This window comes from Cryptotermes secundus, unplaced genomic scaffold (genome assembly GCF_002891405.2).
Source record: "Cryptotermes secundus unplaced genomic scaffold, Csec_1.0 scaffold1059, whole genome shotgun sequence".
In the NCBI taxonomy this organism is placed as follows: domain Eukaryota; kingdom Metazoa; phylum Arthropoda; class Insecta; order Blattodea; family Kalotermitidae; genus Cryptotermes; species Cryptotermes secundus.
This window is the reverse complement of record NW_019722450.1, coordinates 115,892-129,995: the sequence shown is the minus strand read 5'-3', so window position 1 is coordinate 129,995 and position 14,104 is coordinate 115,892. Positions and strand designations below refer to the sequence as shown.

General features: G+C 35.1%; 1 protein-coding gene across 1 annotated transcript; it reads left to right on the top strand.

Annotated features, from left to right (window-relative positions):
* Positions 1–78: 78 nt before the first annotated feature.
* Positions 79–6,959, top strand: LOC111861527 (ras-related protein Rab-40C). Its single transcript, XM_023846182.2, has 4 exons — positions 79–450; positions 600–793; positions 1,895–2,117; positions 4,740–6,959. Exons 1-4 carry the CDS (start codon positions 300–302, stop codon positions 5,069–5,071), a joined length of 900 nt encoding a protein of 299 aa, XP_023701950.1. The 5' UTR covers positions 79–299; the 3' UTR covers positions 5,072–6,959.
* The last annotated feature ends 7,145 nt before the right edge of the window (positions 6,960–14,104 follow it).

Here is a 14,104-nt window from a genome sequence, read left to right as displayed (position 1 = left end):
TCTAGATCATCTAGATCTAGAAATATATAGTCCTGTATTTCTTGGCGCAATTGAACATATTGGTGTTATGTGCAACGTCCAGAAGGTCCAGAAAGCGGTGTCAAACGAAGTAGGGCAGTGACTTCAGAAAGAGAAATTTGTTTCAATTTGTGATTGTGCATATAATTTAATATAAGGTGCAGGTAACTCTCTAAAGTACGAAATAACACATACGTATCACAGTGATAGTAATTACCTGGTTAAGGATTAGGAGCTGAATAAAAAGCCTATTATGCGCAGGAGAAACAAAAGACTGTGTTATGGCTCTGGAGCCAAGACCAATTTCTCAACCAAAACAATATGATTACTTACTCAAGTTCTTGTTAGTTGGTGACAGTGATGTAGGCAAGCAAGAAATCTTAAGTGGTCTTGAAGATGGGTCAACAGAATCACCCTTTTGCAGTGGAGGGGGTAAGAATATGACTTCGCAGATACATGTATGTGTTTACTGATACGTCAAGTGAATAATAAAAGAGTTTTGCTTCATGAAAGCTATTGTAATTAATGTTTCTTAAAGGCAGTGTGATGGATTAATGGCCTTATTTTTTGTGTGCTTACAGCATATAAAACTACAATAATACTTTTGGATGGAAAGCGTGTAAAATTGCAGCTATGGGATACTTCTGGACAGGGTCGGTTTTGTACTATCATTCGATCATATTCCCGTGGAGCACAAGGTATACTGTTAGTATATGACATCACAAACAAATGGTCATTTGATGGTATTGACCGCTGGTTGAAAGAAGTTGAGGAGGTTAGTAACTGATTCTGGATCATGCTTGTATCATCAGTTTTGTTTCATTCAAGCCTATATTGTGACAAAATTTAACACATTGAGATACTAAACCTACATGTGGAGGTGCTGTTTTATGTTTGTGTGTTTGAGCACATGTGTGTAATTGTGCATTTCTCTAACCACATCTCAACAAACTTTTTATTGCTATTGGTTTCACCCACAAAAATTAGAAACTCAAATATAAGTAAGGAACATACTTGAAATCATATTATTTTTAGTCAGTACGGTAGTTATAAAATACATGTCATACGTTTCGAGCTGCAGCAATAAGTACCAGGTTACCTCAGAAAGTTCAGTACTATGTATTGGAGTACAATGTGTGACAGGATGCTGCAGGGTGTTATAAAAGACTCAGACACATTCAACAGGTATTTGTAGCAAGATATTTATAATAAGCCAGCATAAAGAGAACATGTGTAATGCACACAGAATTGTATGTGATCCTACCTAGGCTCTGGTTATACCATTCACATGTTTATTTCTTTTTTCTGCGACTGGAGATGTAGTTTGATCAGAAACGTTTCTGCTTTTATCACCAATGGAAGCATTCACTACCATTTTGTAGGAGCATTGTAACACCATCACAGTACATCGTGAGAAGATGGAAATGGAAAATTTGGCTTCGTAAAGGTGGTGCCATCGGAAGTAGCAGCCCATAAGACAACACAGTTTATTCTCAATGCATTATTCACCATAATATAGTAAAATTGATAATTAGTTTTATTTTTCAGCCTATTTGTTTGTTATGATTTTTTTAATAAATCTGTTAAAAAGCTTTGTGTTGGTAGTAATCATAATTTCTGTGTCACACTTCAGCTTAATGTCAGTGAATCAGGAGTTGGTCTTGATACAGTGTGGTGGCGTTTCTCTGTACTGAATATCAGGCCTCAAGAAATACAACTTAAATCTACTAGCCATTAGCAAAATCCACTTTCTGCAGTCCAACAATTTGTTTCATAGATATATTTTTATACTTGTCTCCAGTTTCCACTAACTTGCCCAAGGTGAGTGGATGAGTGTTTTTCTGGAGTCCTGTTGATGCTTGTTGATTTATTTTAGCATGCACCTGGTGTTCCAAAAGTACTAGTCGGAAACCGTCTTCACCTAGCCTTCAAGCGTCAGGTTGGGGCACGAGAGGCGGAAACATATGCTGCAAAGAACCGCATGGCATTCTTTGAAGTGAGTCCATTATGTGACTTTAATATCCGTGAGAGTTTCAGCGAGCTCTCCCGCATGGCATTGCATCGAAATGGAATGGAGAGGCTCTGGAGATCAAACAAAGGTTAGTGACAGTGTATGTAATAATGAACATGTGGGTAATCAAGTTGACAACACTGAATTTTTGGGGGCAAATTTTAAAGAACAGTGGTTCTCCGAGTGGTTTATCTAGAACCCTTTGGTTTCATGGGATGTGGGCAGAGATTGCTTTGATTTTACAGTGATAGCAAGTAAGGAGTCAGTCATCTTTACTAGAATTATAAATTCAGTAGCTGTCACAGAGATAATGTAGTTCTGTCTGGTTTTTATCAGTATATTATGCTGAGTTTATTACAGTGTATAAAAATAGGATCACAGCTGCCTTAATGTCTAACTTAACTTGGATTAATTATCATGATTCTGGGGGGATGANGCACATTAAAAATAAAGAATTGAATTGAATTGAATTGAATTGAATTGAATTACACAACTTCACAGCTTTTAACATGTCCAGTTTAGCAATATTTTCAAGTGTAATTAAATGGTGCAGTTTTTCACTGAATTAGTTATAATCTGTTATTAACCACTTGCATGGGGAATTTTATCTGCTGTGTAGTAACCTATCCTGGGTAATTTTTTTGGCAATGTAACTGTGAATACTTCAAAATGCAAAATCTTCAATATATAAGAAAAATTGTAATGATTATGATGTAGGCTTGTATTGTATGTTCATCATATTCCACATATATTAAAATGATGAAGTTAAAGAGGAAGAGATGGGCAGGGCATGTAGCCCCCATGGGAGGGAAAAGGAATGTATGCAGAGTTTGGTGGAAATCCAGAAGGAAAGAGATCACTAGGAGACATAGACGGAAGGATAATACTAAAATGGATCTTAGAGAAATGGGATGTGGGGTTTTGGACTGGACTTATCTGGCTCGGGATCAAGACCAGTCTGTGGCTCTTGTGAACAAGGTAATGGACCTTCTGGTTCTGGAAAATGCTTGAGTAGCTGGGTGACTGTTGGCTTTTAAAGAAGCAATCAGCTCCACGGAACTCAAGAACCACTGAACGGACTTCATGAAATCGTTAAGTAAAATCTGTTTGACACATTCCAGTTTAAGTTAAAATCAGACCAAAATAATTGACACTTTGCATGTAGACCTAGTACATGTCTGTGCATATCTTGGACATAAATCATTAAGCATTTATCATAGCAAAAAAAGAGTTCTGATAAAAAGTGAATGATACATTTGATGTCCAACACTGATTGGCCCTAAGTCTAATAGTTTTTAAGGTATTTAAGAAGAATTGTTATCTGATGCATACACTTCATAACTTGTATATTTAACTCTTCTGTTGGTCTTCCAAACCTAGATAACATTACCAAACTGTCAACAATGGTGTCTGCAGGACTTTCCCCCTAAATTTTTGCCAGTAGTGTCGTACTTTGTTTTATCCTGAAGGTCAGAGCATACAATGCACTGTCAGATCTATGGCTTTGCATTGTGACCATTTTTCCTGTATGCATACTATTGAAAAAAATGGGCTGATATTCTAAGCATATCTTAAGATTACTGAAGTCTGTTACATTTAGTAGTACATTAACAAAGCTTTTTACCGCCTGATTTTATAAGTTTACATGTACATAAATATATATGTGATTAAAATATAATTGATCATGGTGCCAATCACAGTAGATCATTCTTCACAAAGACAAATGCCTCACTTATTTCAGAAAAAAATATCAAAATTGAGAATGAAACAATAATTCTTGTTTATTTATAATTCATGTAATTTTATCTCTGACATATTTGGCGTGTAAAAAATGACACATTTAAAATACTTGCATTTATCAGTGCTTTTGCTTCAGGTGTTAGTTGTACTCTAGTTATTAGTGCTCACCAGAAGTGGGAATTCAAAAATTGAAAGGCTAGAAACTGCTAAACAGCAAACACATAATAATTGTTGTGCTATATGTAAATANGTATTTTATGTTTTGTATTATTTATGACATGTTTTATATCCATTTTTTGGATCTTTGAAACTTGTTATTGTTTGATTCATTGTACTATCTAGTCGTGTAATTTATGCATGTATCCTGTTTTATATTTAGTTCTGTGACATGTTCTATATCCTTTTTTGGATTTCTTGAACAAATATAAATACAAATACAAATACAAATACAAAATAAAAATAATTTCTGCATATTGATAAAAAAAATGTCATGTTGCAACACAGATTTTAATGTGTGGAAATTTGAAGATTGAGAGTGTATTCTTTAACTGTAAGATTTTTAATGTAACGCGGTCTTAAGCTTTTAACCTTCATCTTGTATATGAATAATATTTTATTTACTCAGTGGATGTAATTTTAAAGGATAGCTTAAAGCATTCTGTAAGTAATCATCTAAGGAGTGTAGTAGCTCTTTTTTTTATTCTAAGTAATGCATATTACATTCAATGTCATGTATGTAACATTACACGGTGTATCAATTTGGTTTGATTAGAGCTATAGGACTATTTTAATTCTTCACAGGCCACAGAACCCACCATTGATTTTTCATTCTTGCTTTCTCTTGTGTACATTGTATGAACAAAAGGTAATTTTGATAGTGACTCTGATTTACTGTATACCTGCCAACCATTTTCATTGTATTGCAAAGAATGTGAATCCATATAATTCTGGCTTTTATTATGTCCCACAGTTCTGAGCTTGCAGGAGCTATGCTGCCGTGCAATTGTCGCCCGAACAACTGTTTATGGTATTGACCAACTTCCACTTCCTACTGCAATAAAATCTCATCTGAAATCATATGCCATGACAAGTTACACCACATCGATGCAGCACCGTTATGTTTTAAACCATAATCGAAGTTCAGTTGGTAATAAGACTGGACAGTCAGCACATCACAAAAAGTTGAAGTTTGTGGGAGGTATTTCAACTGGAGCAACATCTCCATCCTCGTCCAATTCCCCTCCAGCAATGGACTCGTCAAGAACAAGTTGTACAGGACGTAATTCATGCAACATTTCATGAGGAGTACAAAGGTTTCAATATTGCAGATTTAAGGTATTTATTTTATGTGAGGTCAGACTGGAGTACCATGACATTTGTTTGAAGGAAATGGTGAATTTATTGCTCAAGATTTTCTTGGGATGTTGTGATGAGTAGTAAAACTGACACATTGTTTCAGCAGGACTTTGTAAAATGAACTCCACAAAGGCTTAGCATTACAAGTCAGCATAAAGCTTTCCTTTTTTTTGGTTTGAATGTACAGATTTTGAATATGGACTAATGAATTATTCATATTAAACTCTGGTCATGTAAAGTTCACCATTGTTGTGATGTTTAAAAGTACTGAGTAATGGAATGTAGTAACAGTTTGTGTCACATGTGGTTACCTTCCTTTTACTTTATAATTCATTCTCTAATGTGATTGTTGTGTATTTTGATTTTCTGTCTTGCATTTGTTGTCTTGTCTTCTTTGTGACTGAATGTTTTCCCTAAGGAGTGGTTGATGTGAAGGCTTTCAGCCTTGTTTCAGTAAAAGGAGATAAACAGATCTGTTGAGATTTGCAAGTGACCAAAGTTTGTAGGTTGTAAATTAATTATGAAGAAAGGGGTAACAGTACAGGTAGACAAAAGTTTGATAGATGTAGATAGACAGTATTATATCAGTACTACAGGTCAGAAGAGGTTGAATAGATGAAAAGCGAAGCGTAGGAACATATTTTTATATATTTTGCATGGAGTTTTGATTTAACTTATGAATAGGTTTGGACCAGACTGAACTATGATAATCATTTGATTCTTTAAAATATAAACTAAACATGAAATCCAATTGTCACTATACCATACCTATATACTTTATTTTACTGTTGTAATGTTATGGATAAAGCAGACTTCCCATAATTAGATTTAATTGATTTAGATTTTCTTATCAGTTTTCGTGTGACTTAAATGTACATATATGGTCCTAGATTTTGTATTTTCAGAACAGTATGTAAAATTGTTGATACGTTTGTCCATAATTAGCACGTACAAATCCATCCATTTCACAATCTTGCATTTGCAAAATCTGATCATATTTTTCAATATATTATTACCGTCCATTGTAATATTTGTGTATTATACTTACTATTAACTGTTCAGCTAATCAGCAGTTCATATTGTTATTCTTTATCAGTAGCAAAAGTGGGTATAAATATTTTAACATTCTGTATGTAAAGCAAACGAATGACAGTGCCAAAAATAAGAGAATCAGATGGTACAGATGCTGTGAAAGCAGGCGCTTATATTTAGGAGACAGGAAGGGATGTTCCCTACACATACACACATGTCTTTGTATCAGCCAGTTTATTTAGAACAGGTTTGAAGTGGGTTAAAAATGAATCACTGTTAGTTAACTGTACGTAAGACAGGATGTATTAGGTCAGAAGGAAGAGAATTGGCTGACACATGATTATTAGACTGTATCTAAAACTTTTTGAGGGTGCATCATCATCACGTAATTTACTGATGTAGACAGTTACTTCATGATTAGAAAATTACTGCATTTGGTATTTTCACATCAGTTTGAAATTCAAACATACCGAATCAAGATTTCTCTTACCAGATGGCAGAGGGGATGCATGGATGATGAAATTAAGTACTGACATTCTGAATGCATATATCATGATCTACATTACTATTTTTGTTTAGAAGTAATACTTATCTTATTCACAGATCAAGTCTTATGCAAATTCATAGACAAAATCTGATATGCCCTTAATAACAAAATGCATGTGGGTAGAATACCTTGAGATCGTACTTAAAGCAAGTGAGTGTATAAATCATAAATGTACAAAGTGCATAAAACTTTCAGAAGTGGAACTACTTTCCATGTAAAGTTATATATCAATAAAAAGTTTATGTGCTTCCTGAATACATCTCAGATCCATCCCCACTTTGAGAAATGCATAAGCTTGCAGGTGATGTGGGCAGTCATGTTACTGCTATAATAAGAGAGAAAGGAAGGGCCTTGCTGTGTTTGGGAGAAATTAACAGAAATGAGACATTCTTTATTCTTTCATCTGTGATTACCAGGGCCCAGATTTTGATGACCTGAAAATATTTAAAAAATGACCGAAAAAATCCAGAAAAATTACCTAAAATATGACCCCAAAATATGCAGGGCCCGGATTTTGATGACCTGAAAATATTAAAAAAATCCAGAAAAATTACCTAAAGGAGAAAAGAAAGAACACTTCACTTCCATGTTATTCACATTTCAGAAAACATATGAAGAAAAATTACAAAAAAATAACAAGAAATAGCCTTAAAAGTAAAAAAAAAAACCCCAAAAATGAAAAAATGACCTTAAACCAAAAAATGACAAAAGTTACCTATAAAATTTACATTTCTGTAACCAGCAGCTCATATCCGAGATTTATATATTTAAGAGCATCACACAGGATACAAGGAAAGAAAGATGACATGTCAACAAAATCCAGGCCCTGGTGATTACTTATATCACTTGCTTTTATAGGAGTGTTCTTGTTATAAGACAGCATGTGATAACATTATTTACAGACATAAGTGCATTATTAAAGGTTATCATAATTCTTAAACTTAGACCATGAGAAACAAGATTGTCATACCAAAGGTCTTGTTGAACACATGAGACATATCTTCTGTGAGGTTGCCTGTTTAAGGTATGATGTACCCTCAAATGTGTTTTTAAAATTTAGTTGTATATGGACACTTGAAGCTTAACATATTTTTAACTTGTAGGCAGGAAATTAATCAATTTTAGAAATGAATTCTTTTTATCTTTTTTCAAACTTATTGTTGCATTTGAGTGAAACGGTGTATTACGGTTAGGTGCGTACAGGGTTTCAAAATTCTTTGCTTTTTTAAAAATGTTTCAAATGAACTTAGAGATGTTATTGAAACCTGTGTATATCATAAGCATGAGAGGTGGCTGCAAGTGGCCCAGGATCACATGCAGTGGCTGGTTCTGGTATTAGCAGTGTTGATCCTTTGGGTTCTCTTACCAGTGTCTTTAGTAGTTTACTTTAATTAAATCTGGAGATATTATAAGTAGGACCACCATTGTGGTCTAGTGGTCAGAGTTCCTGGCTACAGATCCAGAGGTCCGGGTTCGATTCTTGGCACTACCAGATTTTTTCTGAGAAATAGTGTGTCTGAAATGGGGTCCACTCAGCTTCATGATGATAATTGAGGAGCTATTTCAAGGAAATAGCCGCACCAGTCTAGAAAACCGAAATTAACGCCATGGAGATTCATTGCGCTGACCACACAGCACCCTCTATCTGCACTTCGCCGACAAGCAGCAGCCATTCGGTCAGTATAATTCGCTTGCGGACTAACACCATGGAGTTTTTTTTTTTTTTATTTGGTAATATAAGTAGTGTACAAATTCTTTTGCATAATGAACCATTTTTGAGAAATCTGATGAAGTTTAATTCACCACTCTTGTACATCAAAGTTTACCATTTGAATGGTTTTATAATTTCCTTAAAAGGTTTAGTATAGATTTCCATGAACCAAATTTCAGAATATGTTTCTGAGATGAAATAGATGGTGGATAACCCCATTATATATACAGTAGAACTTGGTTATAACGTCATCAAAGGGACCTAAAAATAGTGTCGTTATAAACGAATGTCGTTGTAACCGAAATGGGCACTTCCACAGTAGCTTTATGTTAGTCACGTAAAAATCTACCAAAAACCGAGTTAAAATGTTGCATTTTTTAGTGAAATACGTAGTTAAGCACAGACTAACGTAACATTAACGTGGAATTGCCCAAATGTGTAATATCAAAGACATATTACAGCGCTTTTCACTGACAATACACACCGCACTAATACTGTATATTAAAGGTAGGCCTACTCACCAAATTACAGTAGATTACATCAATTGTTGTGCCTTACTGTACCTAGATACGAGTACAGTAATCAGTTATCTTCATCTGTTTCCTGTTACTTGCCCAATACACACTTTCTAAATTACGTTCAATGTCCATATCAGAGAAATTCAGGAATGAAAATGACGTTACATACGAGGTTGATGCATTTGTGCATGTCGTACTAAGCAAGGTATAAAAACAGTTGCTTTATGAGGAATTAGTTCGTACCATTGAATATTTGACGCAATAGACAAGGTGTCGCAGAAACCGATGTTGCTATAACCAAGTTTTACTGTAGAGAGAAAACATACAGCTAAAAGTTACGTAGTGTCATGCTCTTACCAGAAATATTGTGTAGCAGGGTCCTATGAAATTTCTTTTTGTTGAGATGGATTCGTGTAATTAAACTTCTAAATTTATTTCAAGACCTAATTCAAATGCATAGTTTATATGTTATCAAAGGTGAATATAAAGATAGTCTTCTGTGATGTGACACCATGTACTTTGGTAGGTAGTTACCAGTGTTTTAGGAGAACCTACTGCTTCCATCTTCAGGAAAGAACAGGAAGATACAGTGGATGTAGGGATAGAAGGTTGGCTGCCATCTCATTTTTTCACTTGCAGACCTGGTTCATAGGCTATCTTCCCCATTTCTGTACCTTCCTTTTCTTATGTTGTTTACTCTTCTGCCCTGAAGATGGAGTCAGTGGATTCTTCCAAAACATTGATTTGCACAGTGTCAGATCCCATAAGACTGTAATCTTTATATTCACCGCCTTGAAATTCAAATCTCACATGAAGGAAAATGATTTTGAGTGAGATATAGTCTTTGTAGGATCATGTTACCTACAACTTCAGTGTTAAAAAGTAAGCCAAGCAGGAAACCAGCATGAAGCAGGCAGCAACCAATGCTGGTGCCATACTGGTTTCTTGCTTGGCTTACTTTTTAACACTGAAGATGGAAGTAACATGTTTCTCCAAAATGTCCGATGACTTTAATAAGGTACACAACATTATATCTTCGTAAATAGAACTCTTCAAAAGAAAATTTGTTTTTTATGTTTGAATTTTTCATGAATTAGCTAAGTAGTAGTACATTCTGTAGCAATAGGTATGGTATAAATTGCCAGGTACAGAACAAGTTCAACAGAATTTATCCCAGCAGGAAGTAGAATGTTATGAGATCCATTCATTTTAAATATTAGGAACAGGGATGCAGTGGAAGGAATGTATTATTTTACATAAAGATGGTAATAAAACTGAGAGTTGTAAGTACAGAGGAATAACACTATTATCAAGTACATACAGAATTTTACCTAACACTTTTCTCTCAAAGCTCAACTCATACATAGACAAATTCATTGGAGGTCATCCACGTGGATTTCAGTGTAATACATCAGTACTGATCAGACATTCTGCTTTTGTCAGTTACTAGAAACAAAATAGGAGTATAGTGAGACAATACATCATCTAATACACTTCAAGGAAATCTATGACTCCAAAGAAAAGTACTGTATAATATTGTCACAGGTCCAGGGTTCCATGGGTTTGATGACAAATAATTGTTGATCCTGGATTTGATCATTGGGTTTATTGGATGTTACTAACACAATTACACTCAGTTACAGTACTTCACAAATTCAACTATAACAAGTTGCCCACTTTCTGTGTTCTCTCATACTTCCTTTTGAACTCTGAGCTTTGTTTCTGTTCTGGTCTGTTGTAACCAACAGTTGCCACGGGAACTGCACTAGTTCTGGTTTTCATTTCCATGGTAGTGGTCTGTTATGTATGCGTTTTCTTGGAAACATGCATGAATGTTTGCCTAGCAAAATGGATAATTCCTTGTCTGGCTCCACTGTTCCGGCTTTTAGGCAGTGTTTACAGAGCGTTGCTCAGCAGTGGTCTGTTCCAGCTTGTCCTGGCCATGTGTTTTAACAGGCCATTGTCTAGCAATGGATGCCCGCTCTGTTCAGATATTCCAGGTTTTAGGCAGCACACCACAGTATTCTCATTGAATTTGGTACACCCATTAAACTGGTTAGGCTAATTAAAACCTTTTAAATTAAAGCTGTAATAAAATCTCTGTAGGTAAACAATTTGTTTGGTGCATTTCCTACTCTGACTAGTCTAAAAGAGGAAAATGCTTTACCACTGTTCCTTTTCATATTTGTTTTAGAATATGCCATTGCAGAAGTCCAAGAAAATCATGAAGGATTGGAATTGAATGGGCCTAATCAGCTTCTGAGGACTGAAAAGAATTGTATAATGAGGAGTTTCATAATTTTTATTGTTCACCAAATAATGTTAGATTAGTGAAATCAAGGAAAGGTGAATGGGGCATGTAACTCATATGGTAGATATGAGAAATGCATACAGAATTTTAGTTGGGAAATGTAAGGGGAAGGAGCCAGTTGGGCGACATAAGCATAGATGGGAGGATAATTTTAAAATTGGTCTTGAAGGAATAAGATATGAGGGTATGGACTGTATTCATCTGGTTTAGGACAGGAATCAGCTGAAGGTTCTTGTCAACATAACAATATGCCTGTGCATTCCGTAAAAGGTTGGGAATTGCAACTGTTAACTTTTCAAGAAGGACTGCTGCATGAAGTTAGTTCCAATCTGTGGCACATTTCATGAAATTTTTTACATGCAGTACATTTTGGACAAAATAGAACATTATCATCAAATCCACTGTCAAGTTCTTGAGTCTCTCATTTTATACTTTCTGTCATGCAAATCATATAGCATGTTGCAATGGCTGAAGGATACTTGCCAAGTCATGATGGATTTTATATTGCTGCTATCCCTTTCAGACTGTAGAGACAAACATTATTTGTTGGTTTTGTATTTCATACGTAAAGCTGGAACCATATGGAAATTTATTTTCTCTTAATTTAACGGCCAAAAATAAGATAAAAAATTATGCATTGAAATATGGCAATATGAGTTTTCAGCTTAATTGGTCTTTATTCATTTTGTGTTTAAAATTGCTAAATTAATTTGTATTCAGGAAAATGATTAAGTTGTTGGATTTATTCCATTTATGTTGCTACTTGTATGAAGACCATCATTTTATTAAACAGCTCTTTGATTTGAAGATGTTCTCTGAAACCAGACTACCAAAAATCAAGACTTGGCATAATTTGTGTAGAAGGAGCAAATCTTTAAGGTTTTTGAAATGCTGACATTTATGNGTTGTCATAGGAGTAGCGACAAGACTACACACACGTTGACAAGAGAACCCCACACTTTAACTGTCCCTTATCACCAATGTTGACTACCAGTTTTCACAGGCATAACTTTTGGCATATAGCAAGAACTGTAATCCATTCAGCAATTTGGGTAACAGCAGTAAAATGTAAGAAGGTAAATTTGTAGGTTACCTCATTTTAATATTTAAAGAATTAAATTCACATGAAATATCTGTTACAGTTGTTCACCCACAAACTTTTTTTGTTTTTAATAATTTATGCAAATTTGAAAGGTACACATGTATGTATAAAATTGTGTTTTTTGTTTGCTTCATACTATACAGTTTTAATTTTACATGGCAGTTGCCTGATGTATGTAATCAGTTTATGCAAATATTGTGTTTGAATTACCGTAGCTTTATTTTGCTTAAGTTATTAATATGTGTTATACATAAAACTGTGATTTTCATATCCTTTCGGAGCTTATTGCACATTATTTGCACAGTGTGCATGAAATGAACATACATAGGACTGGTTGTGTCTGCATGTTTCAGCTCAACAACAGGTGGATGGACGCATTTTGATAAAATTTGGTATGGTCATTTATGTCATTGGAGGCTACCTAAAACCCATAGCTTTTAATTTCTTACAGTCAAAATACCATCGTGATGGATGCATGACCTTGTGTCATGATAGCACCACTTAATATGGGGTCCTGCAAATTTTGTTTGTTAGTTGGGGGGGTGGGGGTAACTTGTAAAGCAACAACATGGCAGCTGTAGAAAGTGAAATGTGTAGTCAGTTTTCAGTTTTGTAGTGGTAGGTAAAGAACCACTGCAGTTGGGGTTTAGAATAAAATGATGCAAAAAAACATGTGGAAACTCCATTTATTTACAGATTTATACACTTTCAGTCATGTTTTAATCAAATCTGCTTCATAATAGCATGCAGATCATTATCAATGCAATCAGTATTTATGGTTCAATTGCCCTGATCATAACGTTTATGTCACTTAATTTTAGACATGAAACAGATGTGAATAGAGTGGTATTCCCTCCTGCCCCCCCTTTATTTTATTAAGTACTATAGCAAGGTTTAAAACATTGTCATTGCATTATATTTTACAGGATCGTTTTTCAGTGTTTAATAATTGCATTGATTTGTTGTGAACATTATTTTTGTAAGTTTTATATACAGACGTCCAGAAGAAATGTATCCAAAATAAAATAATTATATCTCAGAAAGCATTTATTATACACATTCATGGGTTACACCATTACAAAGGGAAACTATTGAAGTTTTTTTCCCCCCCCCTGAGTATATAACTTTCTCAGTAAATTTAAATGTGGGCTCCCTTGCTGGCACGACAAATATCCAGACAATATTCGACTTTATTCCACCTTGCTTGAAGCATGTTTGGTGTTACCATAGCCACAGCTTCCCTTATGCAGGCTTTCAGGTGTTGATGGTCGTTGAACTTAACCTAGTAGACAGTGTTCTTCACATAATCCCACGAGAAAATCCAGTGGGGTTAAATCTGGTGACCTAGGAGGCCATTCCATCTCTGTGCAGGTGATACCTAATATGGTGGCAGAATTGTGGTGGCACCCCATCTTTTTGGAGGATAGTTTGAAGTGGTAATTGGGGCAGCACATATAGCTCCATCATGTCCAAGTACAAATGTCTGGTCAGTCTTTTCCAAAAAGAAAAACGGTCCAATCAACTAGTTGTGCATTAAGCTGGCCCACACCTTCACTTTGGGGCTGCTTCTCTCCAACTCACATGTGATATGTGGATTTTGACTGCCCCAGATCCTGCAGTTGTAGCTGTTTACAGCTCTATTGACATGGAATGTCACCTCATCTGAAAAGCACACTTGGTGGAGAAAATCAATTCTTTCTAGCATGTCCACAGCGTATTTTGTGTGTGCTACTTGGGTCACCTGGTTTCAGTGCATGA